At 42.0% G+C, this 23,421-nt stretch overlaps 3 protein-coding genes across 7 annotated transcripts; 2 read left to right on the top strand and 1 right to left on the bottom strand.

Annotated features, from left to right (window-relative positions):
* The first annotated feature begins 8,414 nt into the window (after positions 1–8,414).
* On the top strand, positions 8,415–10,817 carry LOC121810972 (ras-related protein RABA1c). Its single transcript, XM_042211721.1, has 2 exons — positions 8,415–8,846; positions 10,153–10,817. Exons 1-2 carry the CDS (start codon positions 8,626–8,628, stop codon positions 10,586–10,588), a joined length of 657 nt encoding a protein of 218 aa, XP_042067655.1. The 5' UTR covers positions 8,415–8,625; the 3' UTR covers positions 10,589–10,817.
* Positions 10,818–13,128: 2,311 nt separating this feature from the next.
* LOC121811235 (cellulose synthase A catalytic subunit 8 [UDP-forming]) lies at positions 13,129–19,282 on the top strand. 5 transcript variants are annotated; one of them, XM_042212053.1, is made up of 13 exons: positions 13,129–13,525; positions 13,666–13,724; positions 13,832–13,883; positions 13,966–14,109; positions 14,498–14,504; positions 16,108–16,374; positions 16,460–16,805; positions 16,887–17,024; positions 17,112–17,237; positions 17,306–17,518; positions 17,593–17,842; positions 17,916–18,469; positions 18,538–19,282. In XM_042212053.1, exons 1-13 carry the CDS (start codon positions 13,345–13,347, stop codon positions 19,123–19,125), a joined length of 2,925 nt encoding a protein of 974 aa, XP_042067987.1. In that variant the 5' UTR covers positions 13,129–13,344; the 3' UTR covers positions 19,126–19,282. The 5 variants fall into 5 exon arrangements, with proteins under 5 accessions (XP_042067987.1, XP_042067985.1, XP_042067983.1 ...); XM_042212051.1 differs by lacking the exons at positions 13,129–13,525; positions 13,666–13,724; positions 14,498–14,504 and adding an exon at positions 14,687–14,860 and having other exon boundaries at positions 13,829–13,883; positions 13,966–14,167; XM_042212049.1 differs by lacking the exons at positions 13,129–13,525; positions 13,666–13,724; positions 14,498–14,504 and adding an exon at positions 14,687–14,865 and having other exon boundaries at positions 13,829–13,883; positions 13,966–14,167.
* Positions 19,283–21,565: 2,283 nt separating this feature from the next.
* Positions 21,566–22,928, bottom strand: LOC121811237 (probable WRKY transcription factor 65). The gene is made up of 3 exons (XM_042212054.1): positions 22,657–22,928; positions 22,421–22,573; positions 21,566–22,344 (listed from the first exon to the last, which is right to left on the bottom strand). Exons 1-3 carry the CDS (start codon positions 22,779–22,781, stop codon positions 21,759–21,761), a joined length of 864 nt encoding a protein of 287 aa, XP_042067988.1. The 5' UTR covers positions 22,782–22,928; the 3' UTR covers positions 21,566–21,758.
* Between the last annotated feature and the right edge of the window lie 493 nt (positions 22,929–23,421).

The raw sequence follows: 23,421 nt of genomic DNA, 5'->3' as shown, positions 1-23,421 counted from the left end.
TAGGGGTACATGTTTTTATTTGTTTGTTTTTTACTTGTACCTTTTACTTGTCGTTTTATAAAAAGTTTAAAGTTTTTTTTCTTTCATCTTTTTCATTTTTTCTCTATGTGTTTTGTCTCTATGTGCTTGTCGTCTCTTACAAATGGTACCGAGGTATATCGTTCTTTAAAGACTGATCCCCTTTTTAGATCGATTATTAAAGACTATTGTGAGTCCAAGCTTCTAAGGAGGATATAAGACCACAATTCAGCTTAACAAGCAGTCCGTCTGAAACGAACTGCAATAAGCCAACGATTGTGAGTCCAAGCTTCCAAGGAGGATACAAGACCGCAATTCAGCTTAACAAGCACTTCGTCTGAAACGAACTGCAATAAGCCAACGATTGTGAGTCCAAGCTTCTCAGGAAGATACAAGACCACAATTCGGCTTAAGAAATAAGCACTTCGTCTGAAACGAACTGCAATAAGGGAAAGTCCGATCCACGCGATAAACCTCGCCGAATTAGGACGACCAAGTTCGGTCAAAGAAGTTTACCTCATAAGACCGAGGACAACCATGTCTAGTCAAAGAGGTTTACTGCATAAGACCACTTCGGTTAACTGGGAAAGTCCGATCCACGCGATAAAACTCGCCGAATTAGGACAAGGGAAAGTTCGATCCCGGCGACAAAAATCGCCAAATTAGAACACAAACCAAGTCCGGTCAAAGAAGTTTCCTTCATAAGATCAAAGACGAGTCCGATCAAAGAAGCTCACTTCATAAGACCGATGACGAGCACGATGAAATTGTTTCGCAGAACTGTAAGCAAGCAGTGATAAAAGCGAAAGGAAAAAATTTCATTTATTAAATCTCGTTCGGCAGACAATTCAGCTCCCCTACGAGAAGGCATTACGCCATTACAAAGGACTATTCTACTGTCCGCGGTTGCTAAAGTTAAGCCACCTATCTGCAAAATCCTCTGGAAGCCGAGTTCGGTTGTTCCGAGCAGATGAAGAATAAGCAGGTCGACGAGATGCTATCCTCGACCCAACGCCTCTTCCCCGAGCCCGAGAAGCTCTAACCCCTCGGCGATGAAGAGTCTCTGCAATAAGCATCTGCTGATCTTGCTCGCTCATAGTCACAACTCCTCGGCGAATTTCAGTCCGTCCCTGTCTTGACGATTCCGGTTGCTCCTGAGCCCGTTCTCGTCTTGACGTTTCCGGCTGTTCCGGAGTTCGTTGTTGACTTGGAGTAGGATTTTGAACAAGGGAACCAGAGGCTTGATCTGGAGTGCGAGCATCTGTTGGCGGGAAATGCCTAAGGAATCTCTCGATTGAGGGACGCCGGGAAAGAATGATGTCGTACCGAGAAGCCCAGCGCCGTAATGATTTCACAACTTGTTGGCAAGCCGAGCTCTCCAGCGCATTGTTCCTCCGGAGTACATGATATTCCTCCCACAGTTCGTCAACTCGACTCTGAACATCTGATATGGTCACTCCCCCGCGCACACGGATGTAATCCTCGTACGCAGTCCTCTCAGCAATGGTCGTATTCAGCTCGGCCTCCAGATCCTTCTTATCGGACTCTAAGTCCTTATTATCGGCCTCCAGCTTCACTAAACGAGCCAGAAGCTCGTCATTCTTCGTCTGATCGGCTATAGCTCTTTTCTCAGCTTCGTCTAAAGCCGAAGAGTACAGCCGTTTCCAGTGAAGTATCTCCTTCTCCTTGAGTACAAAGCAGCTATATTAGTTCGGCAGCTGTACCGAGCAGATAGTAAAATACAACAGGAATAAAGGCGAGTACGAAAAGCTATACGAAGACAAGTGTAGAGAATTTTTCATTCACAAGGAAAATTTTTTACACTAGGAGGGCTTCAAGGCCATTTTACAAGGAAGAAACTAGACTAAGAGAAGGGAGACGAAATCATACTCCGCCAGCTTCGTCTCCGGCTCCTCGGTCTGGTACAGCTTCTTTCTCCTGAGCTACCTCAGCCTCGGCCTCGCATCCTGCCGGCCTCGCCTCCGCCTCCTGATCGGCTTCCTTCTCCGGATGCCCGGCCCGCTCGACTTCGGCCTCCTGCCCCAGCGGCTCGGCCTCACCCTCTCCGTTGTAAGTCGAAGCGGGTGAAACGGGTCCCACGGAGGCAAAGATAGCCTCCAGGTTCTCGTCCCGATCAGCTCGACAACTCCGGACTCGGTCTGCAGAAAGCAGGACCGAGGATGAAGCGAGCTCCTCAAGGAGCGGCAGATTCTGAAGCCGAGCTGCTATCTCTCGGCTGTACAGAGGCAGCACGACGTCGGCCCCCTGCTCGCCCTTATCGGTAATTAGCCTTACCAGACTACCGACAAAGGCCGAGAACTGGCCGCTCAAAAAGAGTTTCTCCGTGTAAACACGGAGAGCCTCCCCCTGGGCAGCCACGGCGGCAGCCTCCTTCTGAGCCTCCCGGTGCTTCGTCTGCTCTTGCAGGATGATGAGCTGGTTTTTGGCTGACCGAGCTTCATCCTGAGCCGAGATCCTAGCAGCTCGGGCCCTCTCAAATTTGGCCTCAGCCTGTTCGGCTAGACTACGAGCAAGATGCAACTCCTTCTGCATCTCCTCGTAGTCGTGGGATGCTTTGGAGAGCTCCACGGAGACGAGCTTGGCTCTCTGAAGATGAACAAGGAAAAAACTCAACAGAATGGCCATCAAGAAATGTGGAAAAGAAGCCAAGTCAGAAAGCTTACCTCCACAAAATTCGTCGGCCATTGAAAAGGCTCAGGGACGTGTTCCGGGATGTCTGCAACCACCTCGGAGATGACCAGGTCTTTCCCCGGCACTCTTGGGGACTCATGAAATTTCCCCTTCCCTTTAGCCGAACACGGCTCCGGCTCTTTCGGATCCGAAGAAGAGGTTTTTTGCCTCTTCGGATTCTTCTCGGCTTCAGACGCCGAGCGAGGGGCTCTCTGCCTCTCCGGCTCCACAAGCTCGGAGGACTTTCGGATAGCCTTATTCAACATGTACACTGCCAAAAAGCAAGAAAGCCAGGTTAGTTTTCTTCGTTAAAGCAGTAGAGCATAAAGATAAAGAGAAATCCTCACCCTCGGCCTCTTCGTCCGAAGACGAGATGTCGAACACGACGTCGCCCTTGACGAGCTCAGACTCCGTGTATTGTTTCCTAACTATGGGAATCTTGTTGAGCTCGCCATCGAGCTCGTCCAACGGTTCAGGCCGAGGATGACGGATAACGGACTTCGGCCCTCTCCAGGGAAAACTAGGAGCCGCGGTCCTATCATAGTAGAAGAAGCGGTTTTGCCACTTCGGCCACTTCGTTTTACAAAAGGCCCTAAACGGCTGTACAGGGATCAAGTAGAACCAAGACCCCTTCCTCTTAAATTGAAAGAATTTAAGGATCGCCTTCAAAGACAAATCCCTTCCTAACCTACGGAGTTCGGCAGCGAAGGCCGACAAGTGCCTCCAAGAGTTCGGAGTCACCTGGCCTAAAGGAAGCTGAAAAAAATCTAGTAAATCTATAAAGGCAGAAGGGAGGGGGAAACGAAGCCCGCATTCTAAGCAGGCCTCGTACACGGTGGCGTAACCCTCCGGCGGGGAGTCAGCCCTATGATCACCGTCAGGTACCACCGCCTTCCCCCCAGGAAAAAAGTATTTTTCGGGTAGGGATATCACAGTATCCTTACTCAAAATACTATGGAAATACTCTACGGTCTTCTCCCCGGACTCTTTCCGGCCAGAAGACCCCTTACCGCCTCTCCTACCGCTACCCGACTCCGAAGAAGAAGAAGAAGACATTTTTCTTACTTTTTGAAGGTGAAGAAAGTCTGAAGAAATTCTTGAAAGCGGAGAGAGAATTTTCGCAAAAAAGAGAGAGTGCAGAAGAAGCAGTCGCAAAAGTGCTTCAATGATGAAGAAAGGAGGTATTTATCAGATTCGGCGAAGATTTCAAAATCGTCGCACCGTTTCGAATCCCACCTTTTCAGGATTCAACGGCCGGATTTTACTGTCGCATTTAATGCAAGGCACGTCCCCTGACATCAGCCTCCCCCTTGCCTTTATCCAGAATGCCGAAGTGACTCACTTCGCCGAAGTGATTCACTTCGCCCTTCGGGGGGGTAGTGATGGGGTACGAACTAAACCCTAATGGCAAGCCCAATAACAGTGACGGCCCATCAGCCCAGAGCCCAAGAAAGAGTATCTGTTCGGCACCAAAGAGTTCGGCACGACCAAAGAGTTCGGACTCAGCCTACAGCTCGGTAAAAGCCGACCAGTCAAGCTCTCCTCTCAGATCGGCAAGAGCTGATCGGTAAAGTCCAGCAGTTCGGTCTCAGCATTCGACCGAACTAGGAGTTAGTGGACTCATGAAAGGCCTCCACGACCTCCGCTATACCCACGATCTATTTAGTGGTACGAAGCAGTTATTGAGCAGTTATTGCTCACCCACGATCTTGTTAGTGGAGCTGCAAACCACGATCCTAGTTCAATGTATAAATAGAACTTAGATCAGATAGAAAAGGGTTAAGCTCTCTAGAGATAAAATATCATATAGCAAGTCTGTGTTGTAAGCTGTAATCCCAGATCAAGCAATACAATCTTGCCCTCCCTTCTTCCCGTGGACGTAGATTTACTTCAGTAAATCGAACCACGTAAATTCATTGCGTCGTAGTCTTTATTCTCTACCAGCATTTACTAACATCAAAAATTCGCGGATTCATCAGTCTATTTAATATATCCTTTGTTATACATATACTCCATCTTTAATCTCTAGTATTATCAATCTTTCCCATCTATATTTTTCTTTCATTTTTGCGAAATTAATTTATCTTCCAAACCCAAAGGAATCTCCTACTACATTTTCTAATACACCAATATACTACACCTTTCCCTCCTATTTTCTCTCATCCACCTTCTCTCTACTTATTTTCGTTTAAATAATTGTGCTACTTCTTGTTAACATTCATGCAACTTCATTTAAATTTGACTTGAAATCGCTCAACATAAATAGATTTATTACTTATTTTTGGTCTAGAAATATATAGTCACATTTTGATTTTTTTGCAAGCATGTATTTTTCAATTAAAGGTAATGGAAATAACTATTCTTGTTTAGTTTGATATACATGGTAAAGACAATTATGGTCAAACCCTTATTATATAGATACGACAAAGATTGGACTGACATAACTAATTTTTATTCGACCGACCAAACAATTGTCAAATTTACTACACAAAGAATCATTATTAATTGTGTCGGTTGGATCTTTATCGTATAGACACAATGACGATTCGACATAATTGTCTTTACCTTTTGTATCAAATTAACCAAACACATTTTTGTACAATTGTTATATACGTGCTCGGAAAAAATGAAAATGTGCGTACAATTATACCCAGGATTTCAAGTCAAATTAAAGTTTCGCATAAACTGTTAACAAGAATTCACACAATTATTAAGAGTTAAAAAAAGTAGAGAGATCAAATAGAATGGAGAAGATGGATGAGAGAAAATAGGGGATAGAAGGTGTTGGGAGTGGGTGTTGTTTTCCCAAAGAGGAATCCACTGGTCCACTTTATTTTGATGTATTAGGAAAATTAGTAATTTTCTTTCCTTCTGAAATTAATTAAGTAATTTAAATTAATTAATGCATTTCACAGCTTCTCACTGCAGATTCCGACTTAATTTATTTGAAGCCATGTGATTGAATCTACATCTAAAAGCATGACCAATTTCATCTTCGAAAATTCAAATCATGACGTGAACATGAAAATAATATAGGCACTGAAAAATCAATATAGCTTAACATTCATAACCAGAATAAACTTTAGTGTTGTCTCTACTGTTACATTAAGTATGGAAGATTATATATAGAGTTGCAGAATAGTTGTTTGATGTAGAAGAGAAGGTGCAATCTCCGAATCCGAGTAGTATTCAGCATCTCATGGGAGCACACAAGCATGTCTGCAAAAACATATGATTCAATTAACAATAAGAAATAATGTGTGTCTACATGTGATAATAATTAACATGAAAGATTGAACGAACCACGTTGAAAGAGAGGGCGCGTTGGCATTTGTGAGGTCGTCTGGCGAGCTCAGAAACGCTCTTCGTTGAACCAGTGGAGACCAGAGTAGTCGAAGTTGAATTCAAAGACGTCGTGGTATTTGGAGAGCAGGCATTCGGAGACAGAGCGAGACACTGATAAGGCCTATTTCATGCATCGGTTTAGGGGCAAAAAGTACGCTACTTGATCGGTTTATCGCGCAAAAGCAAGTGTTAATTGTGCAGGAATGCGCTTGACCAAGGCAACAAGGCCAAACTGATCAAGCAAGTACAACGGGCGAAAAAAAGGCCAAAAATCGGAGAGTTGATCAAGGAGAGTAATCAAGCAGTCAAGAAGGGGACCACTGGCTTCCAGAAGAAGGACACGTGAGGCTAATGAGTTGGATGGTGCGCATCATTCTGTTAGCAAGGACGACGTTCTAGAAGAGGACACGTGTTGATACATGAGACGCAAGGACGGATCTGAGTCATGAATCTGTTTTTGAAAAGCGACGTCATTCTAGAAGGAAGGCACATAGCATTCGATGAGTCGCTCGCTCACAGCGTGAGCGAATATCCTCTGCCAAGATCGTTATCCAGCTGGAGATTGTGCGAAGTGCCTATAAATAGAGGATGTGCCACCATAATAAAAAAACCTTCCTTTTACGTTTAGTTTATGTTTTTAGTTTAGTTTACGTTTTAGTTTAGTCTCCCAGTACTAAAGATAGAGAAATGTTTAGTTAGAAAGGGCGACCGAAGGAAGCGCTACAGAATTCTCGATATATGTCGGCGTTATCTCAAGTTTCTCGCCGAGGACCTCTCGGTTTTACTTGCTTTATTCTCCGAAGAGTTAGCTTAGTTTAATTCTCGCATTGTAGCTAAAGTTTCGATCTTTTTACATTCCGCATGGTCGCTGTACTGTTCTGAGCTTTTAGTATAAAATCGAGTTATTTTGTTTTCGTTCTCGTGTTTACTGTTTTCAAGTTCATTTTAGCTTTTAATCTTTGGCCAGGTGTTTAATCATGTTGAGTGGCAAGGTGTTTCATGTTTTCCGTAGCATGCTTAGTTAGTTGAGTTCTTATTCTCAGCCTGACGTTTACTTGATCCAGTAGTAATCAGTGACTTGATCCTGTAGATAGTTTACTTTGTGCCTAGTGTAAACTCAATAGTAAAACTCTCAAATTTAAAGCGTGGCAGCAGCCGAACTCTATTCACTACGCACACACTCGATACACTCGCTTCTCTGTGGGATCGACCTCGAACCTGCCGCTTTACTGTTAAAGTAGTGCAAATCGGGAGTTATATAAATTACATTGGTTGGCTGGCGAGAGCGAGAGCGAGATCGCCTTGATCAAGTGGCAACAACATTTGCTAACTGATCCATTCGGTTCAGTTATCTTCCATATAGCTTGATCCACTCACGCGAACTCAAATCTCACTCCCTCCACTCCCAACCAGACACCAACTGAATCCTCTGGGATTCGGGTGAGATTTCGGAGATGGACATTGTTTGGGAAATTAAAGATTGAAGAAGAGAGTAATAATTGGATGGGAGTGGATGCGATGCGATAGTGATTGGTTTTATACTTTTATAAGGTGTCATGGCATGTGCTGTTCCTCATCTCACTTGAGTTCTTGTCTACCCAAATTCAGCTACCTGCATTTCGGTTTCAACGCTGCTCTTCTCCTATATTACTTCTTCCTCCTCCAGGGAATACAATACTATTTCCCACCCTTTTATTCACTTCACCATCATTCAATCAAGATTAAAATTAGGCCAGGAAAATCGTGACACTTGTGTCATTTTCAGCTCAATTTGATAACGACTTAATCCAATAAGGTTCAATCCAAACTCGAACATGACCCTTACATGACACATACCCGTTAATTGCAAGAGTTGACACGAAATCTTAATTTACATGACTAGACTTAATTCTTAAATCTAATATTTTGAAAAGAATAAATATAATTAAAATAATACTAATATTTTTTCATAGGTTAACGAAATCCAGTCGAAAATTATGAGATTTCTTATGGATCGATATGATAAGGACATGAAGCCCAATAAACTCTTAAACTTAACTCAAAATCCAATAATTTCGTGCGAGTACTTGTCGGATTTTTGAATTTATCCTATATAAAATTAAATGATTCAAAAAATAATAAAGCTCAACTCATAATTGTATAGTCAAACTAAAGTACAAAATATTGACACAATAGGACACCACGAATGCCATATTTTGAACTACATGATGTTATTCAGAAAGCATGAATTAATTTGTTGCCTACAAATTTTTCTTCTCTTTTTCGGGAATTTCTACAATATGGGCCCCCACAGCTTCAGCCCATTAAATTCCTGAAGCAAAAATATTGGCTCAATAAAATTAAAAAAAGAAAAAATACAGAAAAGGAGAAACGAAGCTGAAAAAAGGTCTTTGAGTGACTGTTGAAAAACAGGAAATCCGCACTCTCTTACTGTTGTTATCTCCTTCATAATTAACTCTCCCAAATCCCACCCCATATTTTACTTACTTGACCTTTTTCGAAAAGAGTGTTGGTTTTACGTGAACTGGATCCGCCTAGCCGGCCCTGCTACCTTCCCAATCTGTCACAGCAATGGCGGGTTACCGGGCAGAAGACGACTATGATTACTTGTTTAAGGTGGTTTTGATTGGGGATTCCGGCGTCGGAAAATCCAACTTGCTTTCTAGGTTTACAAGGAATGAGTTCAGCCTCGAGTCCAAATCGACTATCGGCGTCGAGTTCGCCACCAGAAGTTTGACAGTCGACGGCAAAGTGATCAAGGCTCAGATTTGGGACACTGCGGGTCAGGAGAGGTGCGCATTTGTGTTCGTTGTTTGCTAATCTCTGATCTGCTGTTCTTGCAATTTGTATTCTAGCTATATTATTCGAGAATTGCTGAAATTGATCTGCTGTTTATTGTTTATGGAAATTGTGTTTAGTAGATTTCTAGTTATGTAGGGAGATGGAGGTTTGCTAGATAGATCTGTAGGCTGTGTGAAGCCGTCATTAGGTTTGAGTTTGAGCTGAAAGCGTTTACTGATCTAGGTTTAATAATGGGAGATAATGTTTGATTTTTGGAAAGGCAGTTAGGCAGATTCTTCAAGTGTACCATGTAGATCGAAGGAATATGCCATACTATACTATGCTAGTCTTAGTTTTTCCTATGCACTTACCAAATTGCGCCTTTATTCCCTACACATGGTGGGAACTGGGAAATGAGTTTGGTGTAGCCGTTCGACTAGCAGTGCTGTGTGATCAAGGGATTTTATGAGTTGATTCAAATGCATCCCCAAGTGATACCTATGGAATCAGAAAATTTACAAGGATCTTTATAGAAGTTACGTATTTGGTTTTATGCTCAAAGGCCTGCAAATGTGTTTGCAGGTTTTGTGCAGTCTTATTCTAGATGATTTTCTTGCTTGCAAGACCTTAAGAATATCGTAACCTAGTTGTAATAACAATTTTTGTTTTGTTTCAATATTGTAATAGTGGTGTGGACCGTGGAATGATCATGGCATGGATGAAATTGCTGACCCATATAATATGCCTGAACTCAGCTTGATGATTATCAAAGTTAAAATAATAAGCTTTTCTTATGCCCACGAATAATAGATGCTCGCTCATTCAAGTTAACTACTCCGAGTTATTGAAATCTAGACTGGCATAGTTTTGACGAGTCAACTTTTCTTATGCCCAATTTTAAGTTTCTGCCAAAAAGTTAATAATGATGGGGATATGGATCAGAATCAATTTTCTGTTACGAGTCAACTATAGTTTTAATCTTCCACGGGCTTAAGGGTATATAGTATATACCCTGTCTTGTCATGTTGGGCTATTGCAAAATCCAAACCTGTAAGATCAAAGGTATAGTTGCTATCCTTGAGGTAACAAATCCCAGTGTGAGGTAGCATCGTAGTTTAGAGATCAAACTAACTAAATATCATACAGATGATCACAAGTCAAGGTTGATGCAGAGAATTACTATTGCCAAGTTACACTTCTGTAGTTAAATAGCTTGCCTTTTCGTAGGACTAATCATTTCATTGGGCAGTCGCCTTCATCAGGAAAGATGAGACTTTTCATGGTTTCCATTTCATATGTTCTCCCACTGGTCTCCAGGTACCGTGCAATCACCAGTGCATACTATCGCGGTGCTGTTGGTGCTTTGCTTGTGTATGATGTCACTAGGCACTCCACATTTGAAAGCGTCGAGAGGTGGTTAAGAGAGTTGAGGGATCACACTGATCCAAACATAGTTGTCATGCTTATTGGCAACAAATGTGACCTCCGGCATCTGGTGGCAGTCTCAACAGATGACGGGACCTCATTTGCTGAAAAGGAGTCGCTTTACTTTATGGAAACTTCTGCCCTCGATGCTACCAATGTCGAGAATGCATTCACAGAAGTTCTCACGCAAATACACCGCATTGTGAGCAAGAAGAGCATGGAGGCAGGTGACGACGGGAATGCACAGAATGTCCCGTCAAAGGGCGAACAAATCGACGTGAGCAAAGGCGCATCGGGTGTGAAGCAAGGAGGTTGCTGCTCCTCGTAGATTTTTTTACCCTCGTGAGGTATGATGCCAGCTTCTTTGAGATTGTGGTGTAAACTTTTACCTCTGCAGATGTTAGATATATTGTGATCGACATGCTATAATATTTATTGCTTTCACGGAGTGCCAAATTCACATATGATGTTTGAGGAACGACATACTAATTCAAATATCATACAAGTGTCATTTCAACAAAAAGAAAAAAAAAACAACTGTTTTTTGTTGTTGTTTAGGTTGTTGCTGTAGTTTGTCCATGCTATTTGTCATTACTTTTCTCATGATTTTACTGGTTAGATTTGAAACTGTAGGGTGGGCCGTGGGGTGTTTAAACTTTACAAAAAGTTCTGCTGCTATTTATGAGAGGGAAAATAATATTCCTAACATTTACCCCACGGTTTATAATGAAGCATTTAAACCATCATTTTACTTCTGCAAATATACAATAGGACAAATACGAAAATAAAATCAGCAACTACCCAAATATGTGAACACCAATTATGTAAATTTGGATTTGTGCTGCAAAGGTCGTTGGATAGGAGTGTATGTCGTGCGTTTGGTGAAATTTATTAAAAAATGTTATATGATAGGATTCAAACGATATTTTCACTAAATTAAATTCATTTAATCTCAATAATCATAACCATGCGTGGGCCATGACTTCTAACATTATAAACGGTTGACTTGCAAGTAAGAAAATGCATTAAATCTCAGTAACTATATTCATGCCTGAGTCATGACTAGTAACATGGTACATTAAGAATGGTTGACTTGTAACTTAGAAAAGACGAACTCTTGTGTTCTAGCGGAGTGCATGTGCGTGTTGCTTCCCCTCTCCCCCGCACTCCCTCTTTCATCCTCCCTCCCCCACCGCGGTTGCCTCCTTCACCCTCTTGTACCGCCGTCGACACCCCACCCTCCACTCGCCACCTTCCCCCTTCACCATTCTTGCTAGCTCTTAAAGTTTTTGCCAAAAATGAAAAATGATGCAAGTAGTTTAAGACCCCTAAAATGGAATATCATGTAAGTAGCTTGAGACAGATGGAGTAATATTAAAATTAGATCCATTTCAAGGATCTGTGTTTGCTTGAAAGGATGTGTCGCCAATGGAAATTTATTAAATCTCAAGGACTTATTATACTACCCAGATTTGAAAAATGGTAGTATTGTAAACTAAAAATGAGAAAAAGTTATGTTATGATGTAGTACTACAATTTACCGCTTACAAGGTCTGATCTCAAGATTTATATTTTACATTAGCTAAATTCCTTACAATTTGCTCTATATATGTTACTTTTACTTCATCAACTATCATGTTATTAAGTTTTAAAAGAACATTGGATATGCTTTCCTAGTATATTTCTTTGAACTCGATACTTAATAATTGGTGGTATCATGGTCTACCTGATTTATTATTTAATTTATGCAATTATATATGTTACTTTTTACTTCATCAACTATACATCTATATATGTTACATCTATATATGTTAAAAATAACAATAATTATAAAAAAAGAAGAAGAATAAATGCTCAAATACTAACTACAGAATATTTATTCAATAGTTTGAATTTTAGAAATGAAAATTTAAAAATAATTTTGAAACTCTTTATGTGGACAATGATAATATGATTGTTTAATGTCACTCATTATAATGCAAAATATCCCTTTATTTTAAAAATGAAAATAGTGCTGGACGATCAATTTACATTCCACAGAAAGAGGCTCAGTAATATTATCAATTACTCCATTTATTAATATACTCACAATCATCAAGACCTAATTTATAGTTTATCTATATCTAAATAAGAGTAGTAGTCATGGTGTTAACTACAAGGAGATTTTAATTTATGACTCAACCACCCAAACAAACAAAATTTTTTCTAACCTCTACACTGTTGACAAATAGTAAAATAACATAAAAAAATTACAAAAGAACCTTCTTTCAACATTTCTTTTAAAATTAAAAATTAAAAATTAAAAATAAATAAAAATAAAATCTAAGTCACATCACCCGCCCTCATCCGGTGGTCGCCAATCCCGGCCGCCTCGCTCTCCACCAACCCACGGCGGAACACGGTGGAGCACTCCGGCAGCTCGCCGAGATCGGCGAAGAGCGACTCATCCTCCTCCCTCATCGTGAAAATCATCGCCATCTCGCTGTCGGCACTAATCCTGTCCTCCGCCAGCATCGGGCTCTCCAACATAGTGCAATTTGCCGATTCGAAATCAGCAAACCATCCGAATTCGCCGTTTTGGATGAACCGCCCTTCGCCGCCGTTATTGCTACTGCTGAATTTGTTCTCCGTTATTGCTGTTGCTACTATGAGAAGGACTGATAGAGTGTACACTACATTAATTCAGGGGCCTTTTTGAGAAGACCCAAATTTACGAGGACAAATCTGCAAATCTCCAGAGTTTGAGTCCTTTAAGATGAAGAATAGTTTTGAGAGATGTATGTCCCCAACCATAACCTGCCTTACAATTCCCGCAAAATTTTTGAAATCTTTCAACCAGAAATTAGAAAGAAAAAAGAAAAAAAGATGATCCTTCTCCATCACCTTCTGATTAAAGCTTCATTCCACCAAACTCAACAGCCTTTCCCAATTCTATTTCATATTCATCAAAAACAACACTTATATTCCTTGATTTTGTCTCTCAAATCATTTCCACATATATATTTCCATGCTTGGAAATCTTCTTGAGAAAATACTTTGGGGAGAATTATAAACCTACTATTTGCAGAAGGTGGCAAAGTAAAGATGATGGAATCTGGAATTCCCATATGCAAGACTTGTGGAGAACAAGTGGGATTAAACTCCAAAGGTGAAGTCTTTGTGGCCTGTAATGAATGCAATTATCCCATTTGCCAACATTGTCTGGATTACGAGATCAAGGAAGACCGTACCTCCTGCATCCGCTGTGCCACTCCTTACGCTGAAGGCATACTACTCTTTCTATTTTGCTTTTACTGAACATTCACTTGATCACAGCTTTGATGCATGTTTTCATGAAATCTGAGTGTGGTCATGTTTCACATTTTTTTTCTCAATATATATGTTTTGTATATAATGAATGGACAGATGGTGCAGCAGTGGCTGAAGAATCCGGCAATCATATTCCGACTATACATACTTCTCAGGCAAGAAGCATCATAATGTTTTTTGTTCAAGTTGAATAGTTACTGAGTGATTATAATTTGTTTCAATGTTTAATGGAATGCCAATATATGCTTGAATGTTTTTGCAGGAAACTGGAGTTCATGCTAGAAAAACCAGTACTGTTTCCACAATAGACAGTGGTGAGTGAACAATTTTAACAATAATATCAGCCTACATTGTTGGATGAGAAATTCATTATTTTACTCTTGTCTTATTTTCAAGAATATATGGATGATTCTGGAAATCCGATATGGAAGAATCGCGTGGAAAGTTGGAAAGACAAGAAGAATAAGAAGAACAAAGCTCCGAAAAAGGATAAAAAAGCAGAAATAGTTCCATCTGAACAGCAAATGGATGACCAACCTCATTAAGCACACTGAAACTTACATCATTTCACAACAACTACTAAACTGAATACTACTACGTAACATCCTTGACCTTATACATGTTTTATTTTAAATATTTGCTCTGTCATTTTGCATTATGAAATTACTAAAATTGTGAAGTGGGCATTATAATTAAGGGATCAATGTTATTTTTATAAATAAATAACGATTTATTTGGAAACAAATAAAATAGAAAATATTCTATATTAAATTATTAAAATAGATCGTCATTTTATGAAGTACCTAATCAAACAAATGGAATCTATATGTAGTTTGATCACTCGTAAGGTGTAAAAAAATTATATATATTATACAAATAAGAATTAGAATTATTATTTTATATGTGGTGTTTTATTTTTAATTAGTGACCAACACGTTTTTTTTGCCGGATCTATTTGTGTGGCCACGTAGTAATTCATATGGTAGGACTTTTACATGAGTCATCATCCCCCTATTCTCTTTCATATTTCAAAATATTTTTAAATGCATTCAATATTAGATTTATAAAGGATGATATTAAAAGAAAATATAAAAATATATATAGTTATGTGATATAGATGAAGGAGGAGGGGGTCAGCTTATAAACCAACATTTGCTAACAATACTAGAGGGAGGTGCGTGTGAATGCTTGGGGGAGGGAGAAAAGGCGTAGTAGAAATGAAGAGTCAGGGAGAGATATTGACAATACCTCTGAAATCAAAACCAGGAGCTCGGCTGACGAGCATATGAAAGTAAGGTGTGTATAAATCACGCTTTTAATTTTTCATGTTTTATGTGCTTCTTTGTCATGTGTTAAATAAAGTGAATAATTTGATTATATGACGTGACTCAGATATAATTATGTGTTATTTGATATAGATGGTGAAATATAGTATGGATATGTGATTGGTGCAATGGATATGTTTAATATATTGTAAATGAATTATATGACAGAAATATGTAATTGATGCAATTGATATGTTTGCACGTACTTTTGGAATTATTTGAATCATTGGATTAAAGAGGATCTGTGATAGTCATGTACTGGGTCTGATATCAATGGCAATGGACCTACGGGTCATATATATAATGACAATGGACTTTCGGGTCATATAATATGTATACAATGGCAATGGACCTACGGGTCAGATATACAATGGCAACGGACCTTTGGGTCATATATACAATGGCAACCGACCTTCGGGTTATATATATATATATATATATATATATATATATATATATATACAAATGCAATGGGACCTTCGGGTCATGTACAATGGAATCCCGGGCAGATACCGGACTTGATTTGTCACAGAATAATAAACTGAACAAAGTGACATATGCATATTTATATAGAACTGTTTCTAATAGTTATGGTTTATTGCTATGTGTATTGATCAAAGAATATGGTTGATAATTGTGATGTGAAACTAAAGGTATGGTTTATTTTCATTGAGTTGCGACTCATGTAAACAACTACTATTATTTTTATGGAGTAAGATATGGATGATGTTTTAGTTTACGTGAGGTATGCGTATTATCAGGATCGGCAGCTGACGCATTTCTTTACACGTAGATAAATATATAACATATAGGGTGATGAGAGCGTCCCACTACAGTCCAAAAATATTTTATACTCCCTCCGTCCCGGACTACTTGCACTTATTTCCTTTCTGGGCGTCCCTAGCTATTTGCACTATTTCTATTTTTAGTAAAAATTTTCACCTACAGCCGTAATATTTGACTTTGCTATACACTCATTCCTTAATCTCCGTGCCGAAAATGAAATGTGGGAGTAGTGCGGGACGGAGGGAGTAATATGTATCGAATAAATGTTAGATTTTGAAATTTTATTTTAAGTTTGTTTATTACAATTGTTGACGTAAGATGGGTTGGGTGTGACAAAATAAACATTTATGTATCCATCATTATAGACATACATCTTCTTGTTTGATTACTTAATTGATGAGAATGTCATAACATCAAAAAATTGCAGGTCAGTGGATGCTTCTCAGGCTCTTTCCAGAGTAATCCCTATACCGAAATCCCAGCTCACAGCATACAGAGCTGTGATCATCATGCGACTCATCATCCTCGCCCTTTTCTTCCAATATCGTGTCACGCATCCTGTTGACAGTGCCTTTGGTCTATGGCTGACTTCTGTCATTTGTGAGATATGGTTCGCCTTCTCTTGGGTGCTCGATCAGTTCCCCAAATGGTGTCCTATCAACAGGGAGACCTTCATTGACCGCTTGTCTGCCAGGTCTCTTCTTCTTCTTCTTCTTCTTCTTCTTCTTCTAAAACATGACAAGATTTGCTTAAGATTTTGTGATCTGATGATACTCTAGGTATGAGCGCGAGGGGGAGCCGTCTGAGCTTGCTGCTGTCGATTTCTTTGTGAGTACAGTGGATCCATTGAAGGAGCCTCCTTTGATAACAGCAAACACAGTCCTCTCAATCCTCGCAGTGGATTATCCAGTTGATAAAGTTTCTTGCTATGTATCTGATGATGGTGCAGCCATGCTTACCTTCGAGTCCCTTGTGGAGACGGCTGATTTTGCAAGGAAATGGGTGCCCTTCTGCAAGAAATTCGCCATTGAGCCTCGTGCCCCAGAGTTCTACTTCTCACAAAAGATTGACTACTTGAAGGATAAAATCCAGCCTTCCTTTGTCAAGGAACGCAGAGCAATGAAAGTAAGTGAACTCTTCAGCATTGATCCATTCTTTTCCACTAGATTTATCTCGAAAATCATCCTTTGTTCTACTGTGTTACAGAGAGACTACGAAGAGTATAAAGTTCGGATAAACGCTTTAGTAGCAAAGGCCCAGAAAACACCAGATGAAGGGTGGATCATGGCTGATGGAACATCTTGGCCGGGAAATAATTCCCGCGATCATCCTGGAATGATTCAGGTTCATTCTAGTACCCTCATTCATACATATGTTCTTGTGACACCAATATCAACTCACACTGTCGAAACCATGTTCGTTCGATCTTAGGTGTTTTTAGGAAACACGGGCGCACACGATACAGATGGCAATGAGCTGCCGAGGTTGGTTTATGTCTCTAGAGAGAAGAGACCTGGTTACCAACATCACAAGAAGGCTGGTGCAGAAAATGCTCTGGTGAGAGTTCTTACTATCTTCTTCACCAAACGAAGATGACGATGATGCAGATGATAATCTTGTTTCAGATAAGAGTTTCTGCGGTTCTAACAAACGCACCGTACATACTCAATCTTGATTGTGATCACTATGTGAACAACAGCAAAGCTATTCGCGAGGCAATGTGTTTCTTCATGGATCCTCAAGTTGGCCGCGACGTCTGCTATGTGCAGTTCCCCCAGAGGTTTGATGGCATTGACAAGAGCGATCGATATGCCAACCGTAACACAGTTTTCTTCGACGTAATGACCCTTCTCTATTCAGTAATTAAATCCTTACTACAATCTTGTGCAGAAAATCACTTGTATTCTTGCAGGTAAACATGAAAGGGTTGGATGGAATTCAAGGACCAGTGTATGTCGGGACAGGATGTGTCTTCAACAGACAAGCCCTTTACGGCTATGGCCCTTCAAACCTTCCCACTCTGCCTGCCAAGTCATCGTCATCGTCTTGCTGCTGCTGTCGTAGAAAGAAGCCCGCGAAAGAGAAGGATTTCGCAGAGACGTATCGTGATGCCAAGAGAGAAGACCTCAACGCTGCCATCTTCAACCTCAGAGAAATCGACAGTCAGTTTCTTACATTTCCTTTCATTTCATTTCATAGCAACAGCAATTCATCATGCTTATGATTCTTTTGCAGATTACGATGAACACGAGAGGTCGATGCTCATCTCGCAGATGAGCTTCGAGAAGACCTTCGGGTTGTCTAGCGTCTTCATCGAGTCAACACTGCTGGAAAACGGAGGAGTGGCTGATTCCGCGAATCCATCAACGCTGATCAGAGAAGCAATCCATGTGATCGGGTGCGGGTATGAAGAGAAAACGACATGGGGGAAAGAGATCGGTTGGATCTACGGGTCGGTTACAGAGGATATTCTGACGGGATTCAAGATGCAATGCCGCGGGTGGAGATCAATCTATTGTATGCCGTTGAGGCCGGCGTTCAAGGGATCGGCGCCGATCAACTTGTCGGACAGGCTGCACCAGGTTCTGCGATGGGCGTTGGGATCCGTCGAGATCTTCCTGAGCAGACATTGCCCCTTGTGGTACGGCTTCGGCGCCGGCCGCCTCATGTGGCTGCAGCGCCTCGCCTACATCAACACCATTGTTTACCCTTTCACCTCTCTCCCTCTCGTCGCGTACTGCACCCTCCCCGCGATATGCCTCGTCACCGGCAAATTCATCATCCCCACGGTAATTCAATTCGCTAGTTTTGCCCTAATTTTGTTCAATTTGCCTAATTAGACCTGAATTGATTTCAGCTGTCGAATCTGGCGAGCGTGCTGTTTCTAGGGCTTTTCATCTCGATCATCCTGACGAGCGTGATCGAGCTACGGTGGAGCGGCGTGAGCATCGAGGCACTGTGGCGTAACGAGCAGTTCTGGGTGATCGGCGGCGTGTCGGCGCACCTGTTCGCGGTGTTCCAGGGGTTCCTGAAAATGCTGGCGGGGGTGGACACGAACTTCACGGTGACGGCGAAGGCGGCGGACGACGGGGAGTTTGCGGATCTGTATGTATTCAAGTGGACGACGGTCCTGATCCCGCCGACGACGATCCTGATCATGAACCTGGTGGGAGTGGTGGCGGGATTCTCGGACGCGCTGAACAGCGGGTACGAGTCGTGGGGCCCGCTGTTCGGGAAAGTGTTCTTCGCGTTTTGGGTGATTCTTCATCTATATCCGTTCCTGAAAGGTCTGATGGGGCGGCAGAATCGGACTCCAACCATAGTTGTGCTGTGGTCGGTGCTTCTGGCCTCTGTTTTCTCTCTGATATGGGTGAAGATCGATCCCTTCGTCAGCACCAATGATGCGTCGGCGGCTGCGGCCAGCTGCATCTCCATTGATTGTTAGCTCTTTTCAAATTTACCGCCACCAATAATGGGAACTCTTTATAAGTTGATAGTAATTCAAATTTTTGGGACTTATTTTGTGAAAGAATGATGATCCACATGTTTGCTTAGATTGATTACTCTTTTAATTTTAATGTGAATACGTGGGTTACAACAGATTTGCACAGCGGGTTATTTTTTTATTTTTCGAGTTATGTCCTCAGTCGATAGACAATTAATCTCTGGCATGTTACTTTTTTATTTTTCAATTTATCTCTTCTGCCGATAGTCAAACAATTAATCCCTTTAATCCAACTATTTTAGTGTATTAAATGACTGCCGATAGTCAAACAATTAATCCCTTTAATCCAACTATTTTAGTGTATTAAATGATATTTTGGGAGATTGGCTAAATAGTTTTGCTATATTTATTTAATCTCAGTAACTATATTCATGTCTGAGTCATGACTAGTAACATGGTACATTAAGAATGGTTGACTTGCAACTTAGAAAAGACGAACACTTGTGTTCTAGCGGAGTGCATGTGCGTGTTGCTTCCCCTCTCCCCCGCACTCCCTCTTTCATCCTCCCTCCCCCACCGCGGTTGCCTCCTTCACCCTCTTGTACCGCCGTCGACACCCCACCCTCCACTCGCCACCTTCACCCTTCACCATTCTTGCTAGCTCTTAAAGTTTTTGCCAAAAATGAAAAATGATGCAAGTAGTTTCAGACCCCTAAAATGGAATATCGTGTAAGTAGCTTGAGACAGATGTGGTAATATTAAAATCAGATCCATTTCAAGGATCTGTGTTTGCTTGCAAGGATGAGTCGCCAATGAAAATATATTAAATCTCAAGGACTTATTATACTACCCAGATTTGAAAAATGGTAGTATTATAAACTAAAAACGAGAATAAGTTATGTTATGATATAGTACTACAATTTACCCAAATCGGCCCTGTGAGAGTCGATGGCATCCTTCAACATCATCTTGTATAGGGGATCAGTCGCCGCATGCCACTTGAGCTCGGGAGTGACCTGGGAAGGACCCGCTGGCGCTTCCCCTAGCCATCCGCATCGCGGTCTTTTGCCCTACGGCGGCTGGAAGACGATTGAGGGGTCGGGAACTCTGCCTCGGCGTCGGGGAGTTCATGGGAACCGGCGCTGCTGCTGTACTCGCAGGAGGCGTTGATCTTCGTCTACTTCGGCCAGCCAGCTTCAACACCTGCACTAAACTTGGCGGAAGTCTGCACCACAAGGTAGACCTCCCAATATTTGACTTCCCAGAAACCCAATTCACCGTCGGGGTACTGCTAGTGAAACAGAAGCTTCACATCATCAGCGGACATGCCGCTGGTTGCCGTGCAGAGGTTGTTTTGGTAGATGCAGGAAAATCAGCTGAGGTGCCTCCTCAGCCGCTCCCACTGTTTCCGGCATTGCTCTCCATCGCGAGGCTTCCCACCTGGCGGTTTGAATTGGGGGTAGCTTTGGCTAATGCGCCACCACATTATGTCGATGTGCTGGTTAACCCCGATGTAGGGATCCTCGACTATACCGACCCAGGCCTTCGCCAGCGCGACGCACCCCCTATGCTCCAGATGGTCCTCTTTCTCCCGCCGGCTTCCTTCCCCTCCCCTCGGCCCCCGCCCCACCCTCGTTCCCCGCACGCGAGGACGAGGTAGTGCCATTTCCCTTCCCTCTCCCCTGCTTACTCGTCCTCCCTACCGCCGGTGGCATCTCAGTGGGAGACTCCTTGACTGAAGATAGTCCAACTCCTCAAAAGAGAAAGTTTCAATGCCGGTGAACTGAGTCTCCAGATGAGTACTCTGGGGGGAATCACTAGACAATAAATCCATGTATGGGCGATAGACATTGTCCCCAGGTGATTGGGGGACCCCCTGCCTGCTCCCCCCGCAACGGCAGGCATGCCCTGCATCATCCCGGGCATCATCATCCCGGGCATTTGGGGCATCATCCCACCCATCCCTGCACACCAAGAGTACATATTGTAGTACCCGGGCGTCATCCCTGCCATTTGGGGTTATGGCATCATCGGCACCATTCCATGCATCATCCCGGATATCGGTGCACTTCCGCCGGCATTTCCCCCAACTCTAACGGGAAACGTCATCGTTTTTACTCGCTCGTGGCGGGGGAATCCCTATTGTGGTGCTCCATTTATCTTCAAAAGCAATGAAAGTAGAGAGATAAACTCGTTAAAACAAGTGGTGCGAATGAAATGAAGTTCAACGAGCCATATATATAGAGTTTTTTTAAAAAAAATTAAAAATCGGGACGTCCGCCGTGGCACCGCAATGACGGACGTCGTTAGAAAACCGCAGACCTGCGGTGTCCGCGCCCGCCGGTCTCTCCCTAATGACGAACGTGCGGCACGCCGGTCCGACGTCCACCGGACCCGCTGCTGATGCTTTAAATAAGAGTAGTAGTCAGAGAAACCGACAAGCATTGGTGTTAATTACAACGAGATTTTAATTTATGACTTTCAACCACCCAAACAAACAAATTTTTTTCTAACCTCTACAGTCTACACTGTTGACAAATAGTAAAATAATATTAAAAAATTACAAAAGAACCTTCTCTCAACATTTCTTTTAAAATTACAAATTAAAAATAAATAAAATTAAAAATAAAAATCTAAGTCACATCACCCGCCCTCATCCGGTGGTCGCCAATCCCGGCCGCCTCGCTCTCCACCATCCCACGACGGAACACGGTGGAGCACTCCGGCAGCTCGCCGAGATCGGCGAAGAGCGACTCATCCTCCTCCCTCATCGTGAAAATCATCGCCATCTCGCTGTCGGCACTAATCCTGTCCTCCGCCAGCATCGGGCTCTCCAACATAGTGCAATTTGCCGATTCGAAATCAGCAAACCATCCGAATTTGCCGTTTTGGATGAACAGTCCTTCGCCGCCGTTATTGCTACTGCTGAATTTGTTCTCCGCCGCCGTGAATTCGAATTCGTCGTGAGATTGATCGGATAGATTAATCGTAGGCTTCTTCTCCACTTCTTCCTCCTCGTCTTCCTCTTCCTCCTCCTCCGAAATCGGAGTTTTGACGTTTCTGGCGGCGGTGGTTTTGTGGTAGTTGGCCTTGGAAACCGGCCAATTGTGGTTGTGCTCGCAATAATACGTCACCACCAACATTTTAGGGTCCAATCGACTCCTCTCCACTTGTTTTCTTGCTGGACATCCTTTTGAGCTACTGCACCTATAATACCCTCTGCAATTATACTGCACCAATTAGCCCCAAATTGAACCCTAATTGATTATACTTAGCGGTTAATTAAGTTAATTACCTCGGATATGGGGAGCCTTTGATAGGCTTTTGGCCGTACTTCCTCCACGCCCAAGAATCGGACGGTGGAGAACCAATCTGATCACCCTTCTGCCTTAATCCCTCAATGTCCTTGATCGGCACTGACACCACTCTCTTCTGTGAAGCTCTCCTACTGCAGATTGTAATTAAACCAATTAATCAACTCAATTACTCTCTTAATTGTCTTCATATGCATGCACATGAGAGAATATTTACCTTCTTTTGGAGGAGGAAGTGGAAGCCATCTTGGAGCGCGGGGAATCTCCGCCGCTGTTGCTGGCGGAATAATCGGAGTCGTCCAGGTCGTTGGAGAAGCGGTGGCGGGTGAATCCGGCGTTCATGGCGGCGGAGATGGTGGTGAGAGAAAGAGATTGATGAGAACAAGAAAATGGAGGGAGAGAGGGTTATAATATGGGGCCGACGAATGCTGACAGATGGATTATTGTGTAGTTTATAGACAGAGAGAGGGGACGTGCAAGCAAATGTGGAAGTGATCCAAAGTTGATCATTTTTTTATTGCAATGTGAAAGGGACCATTAGAGCATCTCCAATGATATAATTGTGTATATACAAGTATAATTATACTTGTATAATTATATGTTATATATATAAGTGTGTGTATATACAAGTATGCGTATGTGTGTTAGTTTAAATTTATGGGTGGTTATGTATAGGGATCTTCTATAATATTAATATAGATGGCTTCTTCTTTATTTATTATACATATTTTATGTACACATGGGGTACATCCAATTTAGGAAATATTTTAACTTGACAAAACCTTAGCTGCCATATTATTAGAATAAACATATATGTGATAATACGTGGGAGCTAATGGAGAAACCATGCATGTATTTTGATTAGGTGGACAAATTTAGACCCAATGACTAAGCTTTATAGGACCCTTCATATTTGAGAAAGTATAATTAAGAAAATAAGGAAAAGAAGAGGAACGAGACGGAGTGGAGACAGTATAGAATC

This window comes from Salvia splendens, chromosome 7 (assembly GCF_004379255.2).
Source record: "Salvia splendens isolate huo1 chromosome 7, SspV2, whole genome shotgun sequence".
Taxonomy (NCBI): Eukaryota; Viridiplantae; Streptophyta; class Magnoliopsida; order Lamiales; family Lamiaceae; genus Salvia; species Salvia splendens.
Note: the sequence above shows the minus strand (reverse complement) of the source record. Positions and strands in the feature narration are given on the sequence as shown.